We start from the raw sequence: 24,422 nt of genomic DNA, 5'->3' as shown, positions 1-24,422 counted from the left end.
GTGTGTGCTCACTCAATCTTGTCCCATTCTTTGTGACCCCAGGACTAATCTCTGCCAGGCTCCTCTGCCCATGGGATTCTCCAGGCAAGAATACTGGAGTGGTTTGCCATTCCCTTCTCCAGGTGAACTTCCCGACCCTGGGATGGAAGCCCCATGTCTTTTGCGGCTCCTGCATTGGCAGGCAGATTCCTTACCACTGAGCCACCTGGGAAGCCCCACTAATAAACTGGTAAAGGTAAGCAAATCCTTTATAGCAAACCAGTAAAGTAGAGTATGCTCCTGAGTTCTGTGAGCTGTTTCAGCTGAGTATGGAATCCCAGGAGTGGGTGGTGGGAACTGTGACTTATAGCTGGTCACACAGCAGTACAGGAGTCTCAGACACGGAGCTGCCATCCACAGAGGCGGGTCTTGTGAGCTGAACTGTGGGTCTATGTGAACTCTAGGCAGTTAGTGTCAGAAGGGGAATGAATTGTTGGACACCCAGTTACAGTCTGGAGAAGACTGGTTGGGTTGCTTGTGTTGGAAAACACCCCAGCAGGAGGTACTGGCTTTGACCTTCTCCTAGAAAAATTGATAAAATGCCTAAAGTAAAACCAAGAACCCACCTGTCACCGTGTGCAGCATGTCCACAGCAGGCTCTTCCAGAACTCTGACCTGCTTTTTTATGATGGTCTCAAACGTCTTGTAATTCACAAACCCTGGCAACTCTCTGCCACGATACCGATTTTCAAATTGCTTGATTTCTTTACGTATGGCTTCATAACCTACAGAAGGAAAGGATAGCTCTGAATTATTTTGCAGAAATAACCTTGCTGGTTTGGCTGAACACAGTAGCATTCTGACCTTCCTGAAAATACAGAGGAGCAAGAAAAAAAATCAAATCTGATTTTCAAATTGAAAAAGATTCAAGGATTGCAATAAAGAAACAGATTTTGAGATAACTGTCCTTAGTCATCTCAAGATGGCATGTGTAAAGCCAGGGAAGGACACTGAAAAATAGCAAATGCAGAAACTTACTAAGACAGTTTAAAAAAATTTTGGCTGCACACCACAGCATGTGGGATCTTAGTTCCTTGACCCGGAACTGAACCAGCTGGACTCTACCTTCAGCATTGAAAGGTGGAGTCTTAACCACTGGACCACTGGGGAAGTCCCAAGACATATTCTGGAAAAGGTAACTTGAGTAGGAAACTTGGTAAATCAAATTTGATTTTGTAAAGAAAATTGTATCATAGAATACTATGACCTGCAGACACTTTAAAAAATAGAAATGGAGACTTTCCTGGCGGTCCAGTGGTTAGGACTCTGTGGGCATAGTGTAGGGGGCGAGGGTTTGATCCCTGGTCGGGGAGCTAGCATCCCACATGCCACTCGAGGTGGACCCACTTAAAAAAAAAATAAAGAAATGACCGTAACGCCAGCTGGAGTCAGTGACTCAGCATATATTCCCAGGTTGCAGTAAAATGTACTTATAAACCAGAGGGATAATACAGTTGGATTATTAATGTGATATGTTATCACTGTTTACCACATAAAGCACTTACTTTTTCCCCTATATTCTTGGAATTCTTTTTACTCTAAACAAACTAGGGTGTGAAGAACCTCCTTCATGGGGTGGGGGGGAGGATGATTCAGAAGGACTAAGGTTCCTTCTTTTTGAAGAACTAACCAGGGATGGTAGCCTGGTTACCCGCTTTTGGTTAGGAGATACTTTCTGAAAGGCATTTAAAAAAATTAAGATTTAATTGGCATACCATAAATTCACCATTATTAAAGTATATATTTATTATATTCACAAAGTGGTGCAAACATCACCACTATCTAATTCTCAAGCATTTCCACCACCCCAGGGAACCCTGTTTCCATCAGCACTCATTCCCCATTCCCTCTATCCAGCCCCTGAAACCACTAATCCACTTTCTATTTCTATGGACTTGCCTGTCTTGAACATTTCATGTAAATGGAACTGTATATCCTGTGGCCTTTTGTGTCTCACTTCTTCCACTTAGCATAAGGGCCACTCTAGTACGTGTGAGATGGGATTTAACTTGCATTTCTGATGGCTAACAATATTGTGCATCTTGTCACGTGCTTATTAGCCATGTGTGTGCAGGTGCTCAGTTGTGTCTGACTCTTTGTCACCTATCATGGACTGTAGCCCCTGAGGCTCCTCTGTCCATGGGATTTCCCAGGCAAGAATCCTGGAGTGGGTTGCCATTTCCTCCTCTACGGGATCTTCCCAACCCAGGGAGGAAACTCATGTCTCCTGCATTGGCAGGCATATTCTTTACCACTGACCACTGGGAAGACAATCTTATTAGCCATACCTGTATATTTTTTCTTTTTTTTGAGGAATGTCTATTCCAATCCTTTGTCCATCCTTAAATTGAATTATTTCTCTTTTTGTTGTTGAGCTGTAAGAGTGCTTCACATATTATAAATACAAGTGAGTGAGTACTAAGTCACTTTAGTTGTGTCCAGCTCTCTGTGACTCTATGGACTGTAGCCCACCAGGCTCCTCTGTCCAGGGGATTTTCCAGGCAAAAATACTGAAGTGGGTTGCCATTTCCTTCTCCGGGGGATCTTCCAGAACCAGGGATCAAACTCACAACTGTAGGTCTCTTGCATTGCCAGGCAGGTTCTTTACCACTAGCACCACCTAGGAAGTGAAGTCCTATAAAGACTAGACCCTTATCATATACATGCTTTTTAAATACTTTCTCCAGTTCTGTGGAATGTCTTTCCATTTTCTTGATCGTGTTCCTGGATAGTGTTCTTTGATATGCACACAACTTTTAAATTTTGATGAAATCCAATATATCATTTTTTCCCTTGTGTTGCTTCTGCTTCAGGTGTCCTAGCTGAAGAGACCACTACCTAATCCCAAGGTCACAAAGTTTTAAATCTATGCTTTCTTCTAAGAGTTTTACAGGTTTGGCTCGCACACTTTGGTTTTTGATCCATTTTGAGTTTATTTTTGTATAGCAGGTGCAGTAGGGGTCCAAATCAATTCTTACATTTGGACACCCAGTGATATGGAACTGATCATTTGTTGGGAGGAATTTATCGTTTAAAAAAATGAGCCATTTTTCTCACAGGCTGTTTGCCATAAGCACTTTTGCCATAAAAACCTGGCCAGGCAATGCCACGAGGGAGCTTCTGGAAGCCAAAGACTGTTGTTTTCTTTGAAAGGGGTTAGCATGGTGCTCCCCCTCCCCGACATAAGAACACGCTGCACAGCAGGTGTACAACTCTCCGCTCACGGACTTGGCTTCTGTAAGCAGCACAAGGGGATGACAGAGGATGAGGTGGCTGGGTGGCATCACAGACTCAATGGACATGAGTTTGCGCAAACTCTGGGAGATCGTGAAGGACAGAGGAGCCTGGTGTATTGCAGTCCTTTAGGCTTCTTAAAATAGTAAAAAAAAATTTCAAATCACATTTTCTACTTTTCTTAGACTCTTGAGGATTTGATGATGCAAGGTGGTACCCAAGATGCTGCTGTATTTTCTTTTCGCCACTGCAACTATAAGGGCTTCCCAGGTAGCACAGTGGTAAAGAATCCACCTGCCAACCTGGAGACATGGGTTTGATCCCTGGGTTGGGAGGTTGCCCTGGAGGAGGAAATGGCAACCCATTCCATTAATCTTGCCTGGGAAATCCCACGGACAGACGAGCCTGGCAGGCTATAGTCTGTGGGGTTGCAAAGCGTCGGATGACTGAGCAACTAAACAGTGACTATAAGATCCATTACAGGACACGTCAGGTTTCAAGGCCTCAGTGGATTACCCACTGGATTATTTCAGGGGCAGCACCACTGGGAACACAAAGGGCATGACATACATGGCAGGCTCACCTGCTCCCTGTTGAGGGAAAACTGAGTCTTCTAAGAGTCATGACTGGCATGGGCCATTGAACCTGCATCTTCTCTCCAGGTGTCCTCTGAAGTCTGAACCTGATGCTTGCTGGCCTGAGTTCAGGGACTTGAAACAGCACATGTGGCTTTCACGCTGCCAAGTCCTTACTCTGACCGTCCTTGACCACCGTCATCACGCACCTCCCCCAGCCTTGGACTCAGCTCAACTTGACATGTTTACCGTGGTGCCTCAGACTCACCTTTTTCGAAATTTTTCTCAACCACAGCACTCCATTTGGAGAACTCGGCTCGTACTTTGGTAAACAGTCGGGAGTCATACTGCTCCACGAATTCCTCCCCTTCTATTGTTGAGATGATCTCTTTATTAAATGTATCAATTTTCTGCCAAGAAGAAAAAAAAGAATCAGCAGAGATATTCCAAACAGAGCAAGGGAGTTTGGCAGTCGTGTGCATGGGTGAGTCCCTCTTTGCTGTCTCTCAGGCCAGATGGGAGGACAGGGGAGAAGAAGCTTGGGCAGCAGACAACCCCAAACTCCCCTCACAGCCTGGGGGGGTCCCCAGTGAGGGAACGCACTTGAGGAAGAGCCAATAGCACGCATGGGGTGCTCCACCACTCCCTGCCCGCCTTCTAACTCCGGGCCCGTTTTGGTGCTAAGTGGGCAGAACGCGTTTGGATCAGCTTTAGGGAAGTGAAGACAGATGAGCGTGACGCCCACAATCCCTGTGGATGGTGATGTACGACTCCCCGGCTTGGCGCCACTGGCAGTCCTCACCTCTATCAGACAGAACATTTTCTCACTTTCTTCTTCTGGGATGTCCTTGCCATACTTCTGTAACTCCTCTGTTATTCTCTGGTGAGTCTCCTTTATTTGATTTTCCAACAGGGGCAGAGTTTTCTGAGAAAAACAACAGAAAGACATAAATACGAAGAGGGAATGAGCTGTGGTTGGCGATGGGGAAGGGCTAGGGTTAGGCCAGTGCTTGCAAGAAGCTCATTTTTAATTAGGCCAGGTGGGTAGTTTATCAGCATCCCACCCTACATGTGATCCTCTGACAGGCAATAGCCACACCCCCTGGGAGCATCCCAGGCCACATCCACAGCCCCTGAATCTGAGCCCACATCTTAACAAGATGTCCAGGCAGTCCGTGTGTGTCAACATGGTTTAGCTCTGCACTTGCAAGATTCTGTTCAGCTCTGCGTGCACTTACACAAATGTGCATGATGAGTTCACTGGTCAGTCTTTCTGCCAGGCAGGGGATAGTGGCCTTCCCTTCCTCCAGAAGGTCCCTGCAAGAGAAGACAACATTCATGTCCACCTGGGTCTAGCCAGAAAATGCAGGTTGGCTCTCTGTCGCTCGGGAAAGCCAAAGTAAGTGCAGTTACTTCCCACTGGATGGCATGTCCTGCAACTGGATCACACAGAATCATGACTGAATTTTTGTAATGTTGCATATTTTGAAAATGGTATAGAATGATCCCTTCCAGCTGATACATTAAATGTGTCTTATGACACCTGACTACAAATGGTCTTTATAAAAATTCACATATCACCTAGAGATATGTTTCCATAACATGCACATACCCTTCTGTATACACAGTGCATTGGTATTGGGCTTCATGAAAATATATTGACAGATATTTACACAGGTGCATGGATGAAGCCTGAACTGGGGGACCCACCCTTCTCCAAAATGACAACTTAAACCATGAGCTGCTTGGGGAAGGAGATCAAGCCCTCCTCTCACTCTTTCCAAATATGTGTTTGTAGAGTGAGCTACTACACAGTTTTCCACATGTTAAAGGACTTCTTAGGATGAAGGGCAGCCAGGAAACATGAGTTCACACACATCTTTGCAAGAGTACACTCATACCTAAGTTTCAGCTTCTGTACCTGTTGAATTTTTTAATTGTGGGAAAATATACATAAAATTCACCACTTTAATAATTTGTAAGTGCACATGTATGAGCGAAGTCACTTCAGTTATATCTGACTCTTTGTGACCCCATGGAAGGTAGCCCAACCAGGCTCATCTGTCCGTGGGATTCTCCAGGCAGGAATACTAGAGTGGGTTGCCATGCCCTCCTCCAGGGGATCTTCCTGACCCAGGGATCAAACCTGCATCTCCTGCATTGGCAAGTGAGTTCTTTACTCACAAGTGGGGAGTGCCACTTGCGAAGCCTGTAGGCACACATTCAGTGGTATTAAGTACAATTACATTGATGTGTGACCATCACCACCGTCTACCTCCAGAAACAGCTCATCTTCCCCACCTGAAACTCTGTCCCCATTAAACATCTCTCCACCCCCTCCCCCAGGTCCTGTCTCTATGAATTTACCCCTTTAGGGACCTTGTATTAGAGGAATTATACAGTGCTTGTCTTTTCATGACTGGCTTATTTCACTGAGCATATTGCCCTCAAGGTACAGCCATGTTATAGCAGGTGCTAGAATTTTCTTCCTTTCTAAGGCCAAATTCTATTCCACTGTGTGGATAGAATTTTTTTAATCCATTTTGGATAAACATTGTGTTTATCTATCAGTGGTCACTCAGCTTGCTTCCATGTTTTTTTTTCAGCTATTGTGAATAATGCTCCTATGAACACAGGACTGCAAGGATCTCTTCTGAATTATGTGTCTCTGCAGGCTTCTGGGAACATCAAATATGATAATGTTTACAAAGGACATGCGTCTCCTCCCACATACACATGTGCACACACAAGGGATCTCAGTGAATGTGTCATTTTTTCCTCAACGTCCTATAAGAATCTTTTTATTGGCATCTCCTTGGCACAGCACTATAATGGCTGCTAGCACTGTGATCTCTTACTCTAGTTTGTCCACACAAATCCCATGATTTTCAACATGTACATTCCACAGTCTTCACAATTAAAAACAAATCTGTGCTGAACATGCTTTAGGGGACATTACTGAACACATCTCTGATTGCTTGCCTGTGTGGAATTCCTAGAAATGGAACTCAGCCTTAGGGACACCTGTGTGATCTCAGCACACGCCATTGGCAGCGGAGATGCAAGCCCACACCCCTCCTTTCCCACCAACTCTACACCTTCTCATTATTTCAAAATAACCAATTTATCAGTATCATCCTTTTTTTAAAAAATTTCATTTTTGGCATCAGGGTTAGAAAGGCCTTTATCCTGGGATTATTAATTCTCCGCCTATATTTTCTTATGAGAAGTGGTACTTTCTTTGTACTTAATTTTAAACTTCCACTGATATTTATTTTGGTATCCCATGTTAAGTAAGGACAAATTTAATCTTTCCCAACTATTAAATAATTATTTCAGTGCCACTGATTGATAATGAAACTGACAAAAGCCCAGGAATTTGAAGTGCCACGTTTATCACAGACCAAATGTATGTACTTGAGCCTACTTCTGGGTTTTCCACTTTGTTTCCATCCTGTTACACTTACATTTATATTCTGTTTCCAGAACTATAATAAGTTATTGCAAAAAGTCTCCGCCTTCTTCTGAAGTTTTAGATTTATTCTTTGCCTACTTTGTGAATTCCTCCTTTACTCTTCCAGGCAGATTCCCCATGATCACAGTAAAGGAACAGACACACACGGATACTCTCAACAGCCAACCTTGGACAGCATGCAGTTCTCCTGTGAGGAAGGAGGTCCTTAATTTCAGTTCTCCCTGGGAAAGCTGCATGCACATACCTGAAATGTGCGTGATCCTCGAAGAATATCCGCTCTCTCTGCAGAGCCTTGTCCAGGCTCATCCGATGCTTGATGTCCTGCTGGCCACGGCACTTGACGATCATGTAGCCCTTCTTCAGGTGGAAAACCAGGTTTCTCACCACGTCCACGACCTTGTCTTCTGTACCTTTGTCCACCAGATCGGGCTTTGTCAAGATTCCTGCAATCCAGAGACTCTGCTTACAGAATGTTCACATCTTCGCAGGGTGAGGAGTAAGGTCAGCTCCCCTCCTGGGGAGCGAGGTCCCCTAGCCCTGGGCTTGCTCCCACGCTGCTTGGGGCAGACAATGCAGCTTGCCTAGTGAAGGTGCGAGGCTCAGCCCCTCTGTGCTCCTTAAGTTCACTTCACCAAGACCTTGGCTCTCGTGCCAGAGAGACAGCAGCGTGTAATGGCCCGTTACGTTCCTCCTGTTCAGCAAAGGAGTTCACTCTCATGCAGTGGGTCTCAAACTTCCCTGTGCATCAGAGCCATCTTAAGGCCCCGCTCCAGAGATTTTGATTCAGCAGATTTGGTAGGATCAAGGGACTTGCATTTCTAAAAATTCTTCAGTTAATATTGGTGCAGGTGGGGCCTGGCTCACACTTGGGAAAATAAGGGTCTGACCAGGATCAGCTAGGTCATTTGCAGGACCCAGTGCAAAATGAAAATGCAGAATGCCTGTTTAAACCAGTACTGCAAGATGGCAGCATCAGAACACTGCCCCGAGCACGGACCCATCTGTATGTGAGGCCCCGTGCAGTTGTCCAGCCCAGGATTAACTCTGAGGTTTACTGTGCCCACTTGTAGCCGCAGCCCTGGCTGAGAGATTCTCATCCCAGGCAGGATGGGCAGCAGGACAAGCAAAGAATGAGAACCTGCAGCTAAGGATGGTGGAGCAGAATGTGGAAGGGACTGACGGCATCACTGGTATGCAGGTGAGCAGCCTCTGCCCAGACTTCTTGTTAGGTGTGAAAATAAATTGCTGTTTGTTTCAGCTACTCTTCTCAGGCTCTCTGCTATTTACAGCCAAATGCATTTTTTCAAACATAACATTTTAACCATTTTTACATGCGCATTTAAGGTGCATGAAACACTTTCACGTTGTTGGGCAACCTTGACCACTATTCATCTTCAAAACCTTTTCCTCTTCCCCAGCTGAGACTCTGTAACCGCCAAACACTAACTCCTATTTCTCCCTTCCCCCACTTGACTTCCTGTCTATGAACCTGACCACACTAGGTCCCTCATATGAATGAGGTCATGCAGTATTTGTCCTTTGGCACTGGCTTATGTCACTGAGCCCAGTGTCTTCAAGGTTCATCCTCATTGTAGCAGGTGTCAGAATGTCCCTCCTTTTTAAGGTTGGATACTATCCCACTATCCCAAGATAATCACGATTGTATGATCACTCACCTAGAGCCAGACATCCTGGAATGTGAAGTCAAGTGGGGTTTAGAAAGCATCACTACAAACAAAGCTAGTGGAGGTGATGGAATTCCAGTTGAGCTATTTCAAATCCTGAAAGATGATGCTGTGAAAGTGCTGCACTCAATATGCCAGCAAATATGAAAAACTCAGCAGTGGCCACAGGACTGGAAAAGGTCAGTTTTCATTCCAATCCCAAAGAAAGGCAATGCCAAAGAATGCTCAAACTACCTCACAGTTGCACTCATCTCACGCACTAGTAAAGTAATGCTCAAAATTCTCCAAGCCAGGCTTCAGCAATATGTGAACCCTGAACTTCCAGATGTTCAAGCTGGTTTTAGAAAAGGCAGAGGAACCAGAGATCAAATTGCCAACATCTGCTGGATCATCAAAAAAGCAAGAGAGTTCCAGAAAAGCATCTATTTCTGCTTTATTGATTATGCCAAAGCCTTTGACTGTATGGATCACAATAAACTGTGGAAAATTCTGAAAGAGATGGGAATACCAGACCACCTGACCTGCCTCTTGAGAAACCTATATGCAGGTCAGGAAGCAACAGTTAGAACTGGACATGGAACAACAGACTGGTTCTAAATAGGAAAAGGAGTATGTCAAGGCTGTATATTGTCACCCTGCTTATTTAACTTCTATGCAGAGTACATCATGAGAAATGCTGGGCTGGCAGAAGCACAAGCTGGAATCAAGACTGCCGGGAGAAATATCAATAACCTCAGATATGCAGATGACACCACCCTTATGGCAGAAAGTGAAGAGGAACTCAAAAGCCTTTTGATGAACGTGAAAGTGGAGAGTGAAAAAGTTGGCTTAAAGCTCAACATTCAGAAAATGAACTTCATGGGAAATAGATGGGGAAACAGTGTCAGACTTTATTTTTTTGGGCTCACTGCAGATGGTGACTGCAGCCACAAAATTAAAAGACACTTACTCCTTGGAAGGAAAGTTATGACCAACCTAGATAGCATATTCAAAAGCAGAGACATTACTTTGCCAACAAAGATCCGTCTAGTCAAGGCTATGGTTTTTCCAGTGGTCATGTATGGATGCGAGAGTTGGATTGTGAAGAAAGCTGAGCGCCGAAGAATTGATGCTTTTGAACTATGGTGTTGGAAAAGACTCTTGAGAGTCCCTTGGACTGCAAGGAGATCCAACCAGTCCATTCTAAAGGAAATCAGCCCTGGGTGTTCTTTGGAAGGAATGATGCTAAAGCTGAAACTCCAGTACTTTGGCCATCTCATGCAAAGAGTTGACTCATTCAAAAAGACTCTGATGCTGGGAGGGATTGGGGGCAGGAGGAAAAGGGGAAGACAGAGGATGAGATGGCTGGATGGCATCACTGACTCAATGGACATGAGTTTGAGTGAACTCCAGGAGTTGGTGATGGACAGGGAGGCCTGGCGTCCTGCGGTTCATGGGGTCACAAAGAGTCAAACACGATTGAGCGACTGAACTGAACTGAACTATTCCACTGTGGGCTTCCTTGGTAGCTCAGCTGGTAAAGAATCTGCCTGCAATGCAGGAGATGGGGGACACATGGGTTCAATCCCTGGGTCAGGAAGATCCTCTGGAGAAGGGAATGGCAATCCACTCCAGTATTCTTGCCTCAGAAATCCCAAGGACATCGAAGCTAGGAGAGCTACAGTCCATGGGGCCACAAAAAGTCAGACATGACTGAGTGACTAACAATTTCATTCTTCTCACCTATGGTCCTGTCTCCTTGGGGGTCCACCTCCTGAGCCATGCGCAGCGCCTCTGTGGTAGCGATGTCCACGTTAGCAGGGACCACCACCAAGTTGATGGTCTCCTGCCTAAGGATATACTTCCTGATGAGAGACTTGATCTGTAAGAAAATTAGAGGGTCTGAGAGTTGAGACACGTCCTGACCTTGTACTTGCTTCTGGCCTTCCAAGTCCCAGAGGTATTTCTTCCAAGAAGCAAACACAGAAATGAGCTGACAACACAAGTCAGAAAAAACTACATTTTCTGAGGGAACACTATGAGGTTTTAACTCGTGAGTCATCTGCCAAGACCTCAAATCTGAAGGTCACAATGAAAAATAAGATGCCAAAAGAATTGCTTGATATTCCCTAAATCTTTAATCCACAGGGTGAGATTCACTGATACAGGAATATCATTATATTTGCTCCTAATGCTCCTTCTTCCCACATAAAATCCCTTCCTAATGCATGCAATTTAGATATGGCATAGAGTATAACTATAACCAAAAATGAGTCACTGCATAAAACACAAATAAAATGCTTTCCCAACTTTGCCTCTTCCCATAGAAGCTTCCATCCAACTTGGTGGAGTAATTTTGACCAATGCATGCTCCAAATTCCCCACCTCCCCATACCCACTCCTCAAGCTTGGTCTTGGACTCACTGATGCTCTAATGCAGCCCCTCCCCGCACAAGACCTGGGCCAGGATGGAGCCTGAAGTTTCACCTGATATTCAATGTCGGGTGGCTGGTTGCCCACAGCAACCCTGGTGATGCCAGGAAGGTCTATCAGGGTCAGATCTGGGACGTGAGGGGAGCTGACCTCCAGACTAATCAGCTCATGACTGATCCCCGTGCCTTCCCCAGCGATGGCAATCTGGGCTAGAGAAGAGGAGAAAGAAAAACGGAATAGAGCTTGGGATGGAATATCTCATTACAGTGAATCTTCTGAAGGCAACGCCCACCTGCTGTGATTCAACAGTAAGGCATATTTGGAACAGATTCATTTCTCCAAAACAAAAAGGGACATCAAAGGATAATCCCATATTTGCATTGCCAGTGGCCAGAATAGTCTGCAGAGAGAACTAGCAAGAACACCTCTGTAGGTGACACCCATGTGAACCAGTCTTAACCTGGCAGAGCAGGTAAGTTTTTCCTGGTGCCACACCTAAATTCCTCCCATTGATCCACTAGGAACTTAACAAAGAGGTAAAATGAAAACAAATAAAAATAAATGGTGACTCCTAAAACATGACCTGGAAAGTTATGGGTGGTGGTACATGCTTGTTTCAGGTAAGCTGAGCATTAGCTGTTGATATTCCATTAAGAGATCTAATTCTGTCCCTTCCTCCATAATAATAAAAATCTCAAGATAAGAATTTATTTCATCAAACTTTTAGCTAATACCAGCTGACTACTTTATACATCCGGAATGTCTTTTTGGTATGCTTTATATCGGTCAAGAATGTAGAAGGAAATAATAGTAACAATGTTATATGTAGCACAATCTGCTAATTCTGCCCCCCACCCCAACAAATCCATTTCCCAGAGATTCGGTCATATAAAATTGTCTGGCCCATGGGATAGATGTGAAGATGCTATGTGTAACTTCCAGAAATATGCTTAAGACAGGGATAGGTCCTTTGCCAATGACTAGCTGGCAGGAATGGGCACTTGACTAAATGATAAGGGGGCCTTGGGAGCAGAGGCCACACAGAGTGTAGGAATGAGACAGGAGTCTGGGTTCATAACCTTGGAACGCTTACATCAGCTCTGAGAGACATAAAACTGACATTGTTTAAACCACTGTGTTAGTAACTTGCTTGCACAAATGGCTTCTATACTCCTTCCCATCTCCATATGAACGCTGCTTTATAGAAAGAATGCCACTTCTCCCATCAAGAGAGTTTGCTTCTTGAAAGTGGGCCTGAGTGCATTAATTTCTTTGAGTAACAGGTTGTCACAAAATGTATTCCAGTAGACACTGAAAGGTGCTTACACATCAGAGCTTCGAACTCAGGTCTCTTGGTACTTGGAACCCTTCTACCAACATGTTAAAGAACCCAACCCAGTCACCTCGGGGGGACAGGCCACTGTCAGACCATGGGAAGGTCTGGTCATTCCAGTCGAGGATTGGGTGGGTACCCGAGGTCATCCTAGACTGTTGGCCCCAGCCAAATCATCCTAGAGGAAAAGAACTGCCCAGCTGATCCTTTGAATCACAGGAAATAAACTGTTCCAAGCCATTAGGTTTTGAGATTGTTTTGTTACACACCAAGGACTAACTGATACACACTAATTTTGCATTTTCTGCAGGCAACCTAATCCCAACAAACACACAATAACATTTTCATGATAACATTATTTAATTTTTACACAGCAGCCAATAAATGGTAGTTAGTGCTTCCACTTTTATAGAGTCAAATCCATTCTTTCCTACTGCTGGATATCAGTTCATACCATTTATGTATCTTCCCCAAATTACTAGAACTTAATTATGTGACATACTAGGAAGAAATTAAAGTCAATAAGGGAAAATTGCTTACTCATCTCACTCACACTTAGCAGCAACTAAGTATATCACTACTTTGTCCCTATCTACATGGGAAATAGATGGGGAAACAGTGGAAACAGTGTCAGACTTTATTTTTCTGGGCTCCAAAATCACTGCAGATGGTGACTGCAGCCATGAAATTAAAAGACGCTTACTCCTTGGAAGGAAAGTTATGACCAAACTAGACAACATATTCAAAAGCAGAGACATTACTTTGCCAACAAAGGTTCGTCTAGTCAAGGCTATGGTTTTTCCTGTGGTCATGTATGGATGTGAGAGTTGGACTGTGAAGAAGGCTGAGCGCCAAAGAATTGATGCTTTTGAACTGTGGTCTTGGAGAAGACTCTTGAGAGTCCCTTGGACTGCAAGGAGATCCAACCAGTCCGTTCTGAAGGAGATCAGCCCTGGGATTTCTTTGGAAGGAATGATGCTAAAGCTGAGACTCCAGTACTTTGGCCACCTCATGCGAAGAGTTGACTCATTGGAAAAGACTCTGATGCTGGGAGGGACTGGGGGCAAGAGGAGAAGGGGACGACAGAGGATGAGATGGCTGGATGGCATCACTGACTCGATGGACATGAGTCTGAGTGAACTCTGGGAGTTGGTGATGGACAGGGAGGCCTGGTGTGCTGCGATTCTTGGGGTCACAAAGAGTCGGACACGATTGAGTGACTGATCTGATCTCTGACGTTAAGCGTTGCTGCTGCTATAAAGTCGCTTCAGTTGTGTCCAACTCCGTGTGACCCCAGAGACGGCAGCCCACCAGGCTCCCCCATCCCTGGGATTCTCCAGGCAAGAACACCAGAGTGGGTTGCCATTTCCTTCTCCAATGCATGAAAGTGAGAAGTGAAAGTGAAGCCGCTCAGTCCTGCCTGACTCTTAGCGACCCCATGGACTGCAGCCTACCAGGCTCCTCTGTCCATGGGATTTTCCAGGCAAGAGTACTGGAGTAGTGGGGTGCCATTGCCTTCTCCGACATTAAGCGTTAATTTTCTCTTTTCAGATGTTTCAAATTGATACAGTAATCTCTGTGGTGTGCATTTACTGAGACCTGCCATATATTATTCTAAACTGGGATTATTCAAGCACATGCATCCCACTCTTGGAAGAAAAAGACTTCCAGTTCTGAACAGGATTCAGTGATGGTCCAGTCAGCATTTTGGAAAGCTGGTTAACAGGTGAAGGTGTTCCTTGGACCCACACCCTGACATCAGATCTGTGGAGTGGGGAGGCCTTTGAATAAAGGACAAATACTCCATATTTGAAGACAAGCTTCAAAATTCACATTATGCTCAGATACATACTTACATACTAAGTAATAAATTACTGAGGTCAGATTCTGTCCAAAGCACTGGTCTTAATGAGAGTAAAAAAAAGAGAAAATACAAGAGAGCTGGGGGCCTGATGGAGGGAAGGGAAGGTTCCTGAGGGACCAGAACAGGCCTAGAAAGGGGAGAGTGGGAACAGTGACAGGCAGACCCCATCTATTTCACCTCGTTGACCAGATATGCAAATAGGCATGAAGAACAAACATGGGACACTTACCTTCACTGATTTCCTTTTCCACCTGTGAAGCATCTGGAATCTCAATCTCTTTGTCCAGGAAGCTGACTTTGCCTTTCCACTCGTCTTCATTCCCAAGTTTTTTCAGCCTCAGCACAAGAGGACATCTTGTAACAATACCTAGGAAACCACTACTCATCAGGTCTATACAGTCCTATATGGTGGTCTTAGACCAGTGGTTCTTAAATTTGTATAATCATCCGGGAGGCTCCTAAAACTGCAAACTCCCTGTTCTCACCCTTTGACTCTCTGAGGCATGCTATCTGGGGTGACTCACGAATGTGCATCTAGAATGTACATTTCAGATGGAGTTTGACTTGAAATCCCCTACTTTAGATCTTTTGCTTCACCCCGGTGTTTTCCATCAGCCCAGGTGGTACACTGCATTGGGAAACCCCAGACTTCTGCAAACATCCTCCACCATCCCCCAGAAGACACAGGAGAAGACAGTCATCTGTGAGCAGAGGACACAGGCCTCAGGAGATACCAACCCTGGTAATACCTTGATCTTGGCCTTCTAGCCTCCCAAATTTTGAGAAGTAAACTTCTATTGTTTAAGCCCAAGTCTGAGGTCCTCTGTTTCTGCAGCCTGAGCTAACCAACACAGAAGCCAATTGCTTACCACTGCCCCTGGGGAGGGCGACCCCAGACAGGGCCTCCAGCACAGAGCTCTTGCCTGAGCTCTGGTCCCCGATAACAGCGATGGCGGGCAGGGCCAGGTCCTGCTCCACGCCCAGGGACCGCAGGGAGTCGATGAGATCAATGCAGGGCCGCACCTTCTCTTCATATTGGCTGTACAGGTTGCTCTTGGACTCCTGGAAGAGGCAGAATGGGAGATCTCTATCATAACCTGCAGGTCACGTTCCATCAAAGATGGACAACTTCAATCATCCTAATGTATACAGGTGATTAAAGCTCCCCAATCAAGAGAATGAGGGTAAAACAGAAATAAATATTTGAAGAAATAAATGTCCTCAAACTTGGTGAAAACTATTAACCCAAAGATCCCCAAAGCTCAATGAGCCCAGAGCAAAGGAAACATAAAGTAACTATATCAAGGCACACTATAGTCAAATTGGTCAAAATCAGTGATAATGACAGAATGCCAGCCAGAAGATGACATGTTATGTACAGAAGAATAAACACGAGATTTATAGCCTATTTCTCAGGAGAAACTATGCAAATGAGAAGACAGTGTAGCAACTTTGTTAAAGTACTGAGAAAAATCATCAACCTAAAATTTTCTACTCGGAAAAAAAATCTTTTAAAATAAGAAAGTGAGTAAGGACTTTTCTGGATGTACAAAAATGAATGAATTCATCACTAGCAGACCTGCATTACAGGAAATGTTTAGGATGCCCTTCAAGCCAAAGGAAAATGATATTGAATGCACATTTTAATCTACACCAAGGAATTTACACCAGAAATGGTGACTACTATACTTTTTTATTACTTAAATCTCTTTATTTATTTATTTTAGATATTTGAAATACAACTTTATTCTGATTCTAAACGAAAAGGGATGGGAATGACAGTAACAAACAAGATTCCACCTCTCAATATTGTCATGTGACTACAGCAGTCTTGTATTTGAAACTCAAGGAGGAAACAACTGTGATCCAAAACACCTAAATATGCGGGTCCAAAAAATGAAGGTATTTTTTTTTTAACTGCCACATTCACTCCAAAGCCCATCCATCTCCTTCAGCATCCAAAGATTAAGCACATGTTCTGCTTAGCTATATAATAAAGTGGCAAACACGCTGCACCGCTGACGTCACAGGACAGTTGCCTATAAAACTAGCCTTCCGACGCTGGGCCCCAGCTTCGCTTTCTCACAGGTCATCATCTTCATCCGGGAGAGCAGTTGTCTGAGCAACCTCTAAATCGTGCTCATACCGTGCTGCGAAGGCTGGGTCCATGACCACCTCTGGCAGGGCAAGAGCAGGCATGGCAACAAACTCCAAGTTAGGGTCTCCAATCAGTTTTCTAGCAAGCCAGAGGAAGGGCTTTTCAAAGCTGTAGTTACTTTTGGCAGAAATGTCATAGTACTGAAGATTCTTCTTTCGGTGGAAGACAACTGACTTTGCCTTAGCCTTTCTGTCCTTAATATCCACTTTGTTGCCACAGATATCTTTAAAAGACATTGGCCATTTCCAAAAGGATCACAGTATAATGTGGGGGCTTAAAATATTGATAAAATAAAAACTCATGACAAAAATGGCATGCAGGCTGGGAGGAGACAAATGGACACATATTATCATAAGGTTCTTATATTATATATGAAATAATATATTAGTACTTGAAGGTAAACTTGATAAATTAAAGACATGATATACTCCCTAAAACAGTTGTACTCAATAAACCAACAAAGGAAATAAAATGAAATCATAAAAAACTTAGTTAATTCAAAAGAAAGCAGAAAAAGAGGAAATGAAGAATAGGGCAAATGGAAAACAAATAGCAAAATGATCTTTCCAAGTCCAATTATATTAACAATCACAGTAAATCTAAAGAGTCTAAATACTCCTAGAATAGTCAAATGACTTTGAAAAACAAAAGAGTTGGAGGGTTAACATGACCTGATTTCCATAATTATTATTAAAGCTGTGGTAACCAATTTTCTTTAGGGTTGATTGGTTTGATCTCCTTGCAGTCCAAGGGACTCTCAAGAGTCTTCTCCAGCAACACACTTCAAAAACATCAATTCTTCACCTCCCTTTACCCTTCCCAAATTACTCTTGGCAATTCCTTCTCCTCTCCTCTATCCTGTCCACTTGTCCTTGTAGCCACACTAAGTTCAAGCTCTCTCCTCTATTGCAATAGTCTTGAATAAAATCTTCCCCACTATTTTTAAACAAGTGTCCTGTGTGAATTTTCTCACTTAAGAAAGGTTTGGAGCTTGAATCCCCAGGGAAAACCTTGTGGGGGCTATGCACATACCTGGCTGTACCTTCCTACTCATCAGTGGCTTATTTTAGCCCTCCTTATGGGTTATTGACTTCCCTGGGGGCTCAGACGGTAAAGCGTCTGTTTACAATGCGGGAGACCCGGGTTTGATCCCTGGGTTGGGAAGATCCCCTGGAGAAGGAAATGGCAATGCACTCCAGGACTATGGCCTGGAAAATCCCATGGACAGAGGAACCTGGTAGGCTATAGCCCATGGGGTCGCAAAGAGTCGTACATGACTGAGCGACTTCACTTTCTTTCACTATGAGTTCTTTTTGTTTTCATTTCTTTATATCACCCATTCCCAAGAGTTTATGAAACATGAACGGTAATCAGCCAAAATGCATGTGCCAACCACCTGGGTTAAGAAAACACATATCCCCTGTACTTGAGACACTTTGTCCACCCTTCCCCAGGCAACTTCCTCCTAAAACCCCTTTACCTCTAGAGGGTCCCTCTATTTCCAGGTTTATGAAAACGATGTCCTTGCTTTTCATTCGTTTTACCCCCCACCCATCTTTCCCTAAAAAATACATGGCTTATGGCGGCCTGGATCTTTATATAAATGGAATGATACAGTATATTTCTTCTGTGACCTGATTCTAGGGGATTCACCACAGTCTATTTATTGTAATTTATTTATTTTGGGGGGGGGCCATGCCATGTGGCTTCCAGGGGATCTTAGTTCCCCAACCACAGATTGAATCCAACCTATGGCAGTTAAAGTGTTGAGCCCGAACCATAGAGCCACCAGCCACACCATTGTTTTTTAGACCCAGCCATCATGATCCCTGGAAGTCTAGCTCATTACTTTTCACTGCTGTGTGGAATTCTACTGCATACCACAATCTATGTATGCATTCCACTACTCATGGACACTTGTGTTATTTCTGGTTTTGCTTATAAAAAAATGCTGTACAAACATGGCAAAATGCATCTCAAACCTCAGCACAAAGAAAAATCACCTAGAAGTCTTGTAGAAACACAGATGGTAGGTCCCACCCCTGAAATTTCTAGTTCACTAGGTCTGGGGAAGGGTGTGCGAGGGTGATAGTTTGCATTTCAAACTTCCCCAGAGATATTAATGTTGCTTCTCTGGGGATCATACTCTGAGAACCAAGGTCAATATCTAGAAGTGGAATTTCTGGGTCATAAGATACACCTTGTTCAACCTGGCCAGAAAGGCCAAGCTACACTCACCTGATACGAAGAGTCAACCCACTGTAAAAGATTCTGATGCTGGGAAAGACTGAAGGCTAAAGGAGAAGAGCTTGGCAGAGGATGAGATGGTTAGATAGCATGCACCGACTCAATGCACATGAATTTAACTCTGGGAGATGGAAGACAGAGGAGCCTGGCATGCTACAGTCCATGGAGTTTCAAAGAGTAGGACACAACTTAGCAACTGAATAACAACAACAACATTCAAACATGTGGGTGTGAGCATTATGAGTTCCTACTGCCCTATTCCTTGCCAGTTACAGCCAGGCAAGAGACAACAGTTATATTATGGTGCTGGAAAGATGGGTGAATTTCTTATTTTTCTGTGTCCTTTGGTGTAGTTTATAATATTGTTTAAAATATTGTTAACCACTGATGATTAAAATGGAGGCAATTGGAAAGAGGCTGAAGATCCATTGCTTTAAAACATATGACAGCAATAAACAGAGCTCTTTCTAAGTGCCCAAACTCTACCTCCTCTCAGTTCAGTTCAGTTCAGTCGCTCAGTCCTGTCCAACTCTTTGCGACCCCATGATTCGCAGCATGCCAGGCCTCCCTGTCCATCACCAACTCCCGGAATTCACTCAGACTCACGTCCATCGAGTCAGTGATGCCATCCAGACATCTCATCCTCCGTCGTCCCCTTCTCCTCCTGCCCCCCATCACTCCCAGCATCAGAGTCTTTTCCAGTGAGTCAACTCTTCACATGAGGTGGCCACAAGTACTGGAGTTTCAGCTTCAGCAACAGCTGCACAAAGTAAATACTCCTCCTCTCAACAGCTGCACAAAGTAAATACTCTTATTATTTTCATTTTAGAAATGGAAAACCAAGCTTCTAAAGGGAGGAGTAACCACCCAAGATCTTACAGCTGCACGTGTCAGCAGTGGAATCAAATTCAGGTTGAACTGATTCGAGAAGCCAAGTTTGCTTCCCACCAAAAATATGTCTCATTCCTGGGAGAAAAGACACCACATGGCTTCACTGTTGGAGATATCACAATGACACTTAGGAGGTTTGAGCTCGAGACCAAACTATAATGTGGGCACGTGATCTCACAGGGCTCCTTGGGCCCAGTGTCTGGGCCCAATTCTTACACCAGCCCATTGGCCTCTTGCCTGGATTTTCCAGACCAAAATTGCACCCCAACCAGGGGGCTGAGATGGTAAAGAATCCTCCTGCAATACAGGAGACCCTGGTTTGACGCCTTGGTTGGGAAGATCCCCTAGAGAAAGGAATGGCTACCCACTCCAGTATTCTTGCCTGGAGAATCCCATGGACAGAGGAGCCTGGCAGGTTACAGTCCGTGGGGTCACAGACAGACATGACTGAGTGACTAACACTTTCACTTTCAGGATCAGCTAAGACAAAACACTAATGGCGTTTGGCTGTAAGAAAAGTGAAGTCGCTCAATCGTGTCCGACTCTTTGCGACCCCATAGACTGTAGCTTACCAGAGGCTCCTCTGTCCATGGGATTTTCTAGGCAACAGTACTAGAGTGGATTGCCATTTCCTTCTCCAGGGGATCTTTCCGACCCAGAGCTCGAACCCGGGTCTCCCACATTGTAGACAGACGCTTTACCGTCTGAGCCACCAGGGAAGTCCTTTGGCTGCAAGAAGGGCCCAAGCAGAATGAATCACACACATCTTTGCATCCACATATAGCCCCTGGAGAGATGAGGAAGCGAGCATCCCTGGGCACCAATGGCATCGCAGTTATCAATGGGCAGCCCACAAGTGAACACAGTTCATGTCCACATGGACAGTGGTTTTCAGGCATCAACGTACAGTTTCATGTTCCCTCACCATATCTTCACTTCCATTTAGACTGGATTCAGGTGAATCAAGTTCTTCGATACCCAAGTCAGAATGAACCATCTTCTTCCTTTATCAGTTCAGCATAAATCAAGAACATCAGGATTAACACAATTCAGGAGCTGGGTACATTCAATCATGGAACCAAACCCACCATAAGACACACTGGGACAGAGTGGGAGATCAGAAAGAAATGACAGGAGAACTCCAAGGAACCAAATGTCAGATGAAGACACGCTCCATCCCAGCTCAGTGGTCTTCAAAGACATGTTTCTGGACGTCAAAAGCTTTTTTAAAACTCTGTATTTCCAATCATGTTTATAGGGTGAACATCAAAAATTTTTTTCACCATAAATTTAAATAGCAACAAAGAATGAAATTTCTAATGCATTTTAAAATTTACGTTTAAAAATAAAATTACTGTAAGACTCTTTCCAATGTAGATGAGGGATTCTAAATATTTGATAATACCCAAACATTATATATATATATATATATATATATATATATATATAGCATAGCTTGCATGATCTTAGTTCCCTGACCAGGGCTTGAACTCAGGTCCCAGCAATGAAAGTGCTGAGTCCTAACCACTGGACTATATGTTAAAAAATTGTAATTTTTTTTCTGGGACCATAAGCTTCTAAATATTAAGACTTATGTAATAATCTTGGATAAAAGTAAATGAAAATATATTTCTCCTAGGACTTGAAATAAATGTTATAAAAAGTACAAAGCACTTACCTCAATATACCTTCCTTTTACTTGACAATGTAGTGCTGACTAGTTGGCAGAAATGCAGAGCTCTGCTCCAACACCGCCTTGGAATCAGGCAAAACATACAAATTAGACCAAAACCTGATGAACACAATACATGTCAGTGCTCATCGCCATACATCCCATTGCTGAGAATGGTGAAGATGCAGAGGGGATGTGCTTTGAAGGAAGTTCACAGTTCCCTGAGTCCTTTTGTAAACCTTAAATATTTAAATTCTAAGGTTGAAGGATAAAGCAGAGAGACTTGCTGTCCGTGTACTGAATCAACACTTTTTTTTCCTGATGCTCTTTTTGTATATTCTCTAGGGACCCTCCCCGAAGGCCTATTCGGATTTTGAAAGGACAAGTTGAAAGGGCAAGCTTGCTTAAAATAAAAAAGCGCGGGGGAGGGATGGATTCTGTTCACTCTATAGTGAAAGGTGATTTTGAAAGGGATCAACTTTAAAGAATACTTATGGAATCTGGCAATTTATTTCTTAACCACCACCCATCCCCATGATTTCGTGTGCCCAGGGGCTCCTAGGCTGGAGCTGGGGCCCCGGGTTAAAGACCACAACCTCAGCTGACCTTACTGTGCCCAGTCATGTGGCATCATTGATCCCCAGGGCTAGCATTCAATGCCCATGGGTGCTTTGAGAACAAAAAAGTCTCTATCTTTGTTTCATAAAGTGACATTCCCTTGAAAACCAAGTCTTGTGAGTTTTGTCTGTACATCTTAAACATCTGTACCTATCTCAGATAGTCTTTGAAAATCAATTTGGATCTCTGGGGCAAGGCCATCTCCTAATAAAAATCAGTGTTTTACTTACTCGTCACATTCAGCACCTGGCTGCACTTGTTGAACTGAACAGCCCAAATAATTCAGTCCAGGTAATCCTTTAAGAACTTCTATTTGCTTTTTCTCATGGAAGTGTTTTGCCTTCCAAAAACTCACTGACATTTAAATTGTTTATGATTGTAATAGGGAATAACAAATCTGACACTGTATTAGATCTGTTTCTTTAACTTTTCCCTTTATATTCTATTGTTAGGGGAAGCACACTGACTGAAACTGCCCACGCTGGCCAGGCACCACAGTAACCATCTGCATCAGTTGTTTTATGACAGGAGGTCTTGGTAAGAAAAGGGAACTAATAAGTCACCACCAACAGAAAGAGTTTGGGAAAAGTCAGAAGGAGACACCACACGTCCAGCCACCTCCCAGAATCCTTCTTGCTGGCATCCATCTTGGCTGAATAAGGTGTGCACCATCAGGGAAGACCCTGAGTCAGAATGATTGGCTAAAGACAACCTGGAAACTAACCCCATCACCATAAAATCCAAGACTGCGAGCCACTTGGCGGAGCTGTTCTCCTGGGCTCCCTTACCCTCCTGCTCTCCACCCGGGTGCCCTTTCCCAATAAAATCTCTTGCTTTGTCAGCACATGTGTGTGTCTCCTTGGACAATCCATTTCCGAGTGTTAGATAAGGGCTCAGTTTCCGGCCCTGGAAGGGGTCCCGCTTCCTGCAACACTATTGCTTTTGCCACAAGTTAATCATTAAAGGGGTGTTCCCTACAGCTTAAACACAATGGCCCCCAAGGCAGGATGTAAAATTAAAACACTTTTTCAGCTCACAAGAAGCATCCTGACCCAGCCGCCTGTGAATGACTACAATAAAGAAGAAATCAACACATCTCTTCTTACTTCCCAAGTCCAACAAAAACTTGATTTAAAATTTGACTTATTAATTCCGCGAATGCCACCCCCGGCTGCTCCGCGTGTTGCAGGTCTCAGCAATGCCTGGGCTTTCGGCCAGCCCCCAGTACGGTCCTACCTCGCTCCACCCGGAAAACTAACTGAGCCGGCCGCACACCATCGCATCCCGCTGCACAGCTGCTGGAAGCAGCTCTCCATCCCCTGGGTGACCTGTACTCCGCGCAGGGCACTTCAGCGCATGCCCCATCTCCGGCGAGCCCCGGCTTTCTACAGGGAAGCTCCCGCGGGCAAAACCTGTCCGCGGAGACCCTCGGCTATAACATCCCTCTTTGCAGCGAGATTGGGGAAGATCCCCTGGGTCGTTGCGCTTCCAAGGATACCTCCCAGCCCCCGGCGTAGAGTTGTTTGGCTTGCACTCCTTAGCTCCCTCGGAGACCCTCTTTACCTGCTCTGCTCCACCTTCCTATTTCTTCCGGCAGAAAAGTCGCCAGTGCTTGTTTTTTGACGCGTAACTCAAAAGCCTCAGCAGCGTGTCGGTGGGAAAGCAGAATCAAGTATGCTCTGAACCCAGCCAACACTGCATTATCATCATCATCATGTCATCATCCCTATTGCGTGCTAAGTCGCTTCAGTCGTGTCCGACTCTTTGAGACCCCATGGACTGCAGCCCACCAGGTTCCTCTGTCCATGGCATTCTCCAGGCAAGAATACTGGGTTGCCATCACTATTAATCATTTTCATTTTTACTATTACTGCTGCTGCTGCTGCTAAGTCGCTTCTGTGGTGTCCGACTTTTCGAGACTCCATGGACTGCAGCCTACCAGGCTCCTCCGTCCATGGGATTTTCCAGGCAAGAGTACTGGAGTGGGGTGCCATCGCCTTCTCCTAGTCTGCGCAATACCGGCACCCCAGAGCGCTCAACTCCCAGCCAACGCCCAAATGCCCCGACCCGCGGAGAGTGCCCAGACCCAGGAGCGCTACACTTACCCGTCCCCAGCGCAGAGACCGGCAGGCTCCCAGCGCTCACCCTCCTCGGCTTTATTCAGCGCTAACGCCGCCCCTAGCTCGCTGCCCCGCCTCCCCGTCCCTCATCTCCTACCC

The 24,422-nt window shown here is 44.7% G+C and overlaps 1 protein-coding gene across 5 annotated transcripts in view; it reads right to left on the bottom strand.

Annotated features, from left to right (window-relative positions):
* Positions 1-24,422, bottom strand: part of MX1 (MX dynamin like GTPase 1) — a 38,196-nt gene that overhangs the window by 7,890 nt on the left and 5,884 nt on the right. Inside the window, exons 1-13 of one of the 5 annotated variants that reach the window (XM_015473623.3) lie at positions 24,309-24,335; positions 21,592-21,668; positions 20,839-20,917; positions 19,629-19,814; positions 15,487-15,679; positions 14,847-14,984; positions 11,475-11,629; positions 10,731-10,869; positions 7,568-7,766; positions 5,087-5,165; positions 4,651-4,773; positions 4,117-4,258; positions 606-764 (exon numbers count right to left, since the gene is read on the bottom strand). In XM_015473623.3, the coding sequence (XP_015329109.1) occupies positions 606-764; positions 4,117-4,258; positions 4,651-4,773; positions 5,087-5,165; positions 7,568-7,766; positions 10,731-10,869; positions 11,475-11,629; positions 14,847-14,984; positions 15,487-15,679; positions 19,629-19,709 (1,408 nt within the window). In that variant the 5' untranslated portion in view covers positions 19,710-19,814; positions 20,839-20,917; positions 21,592-21,668; positions 24,309-24,335. 5 annotated transcript variants of the gene reach the window in all.

Source organism: Bos taurus, chromosome 1 (genome assembly GCF_002263795.3).
Source record: "Bos taurus isolate L1 Dominette 01449 registration number 42190680 breed Hereford chromosome 1, ARS-UCD2.0, whole genome shotgun sequence".
Taxonomy (NCBI): Eukaryota; Metazoa; Chordata; class Mammalia; order Artiodactyla; family Bovidae; genus Bos; species Bos taurus.
The sequence above is the reverse complement of the archived record's forward strand: the minus strand, read 5'-3'. Positions and strand labels throughout refer to the sequence as shown.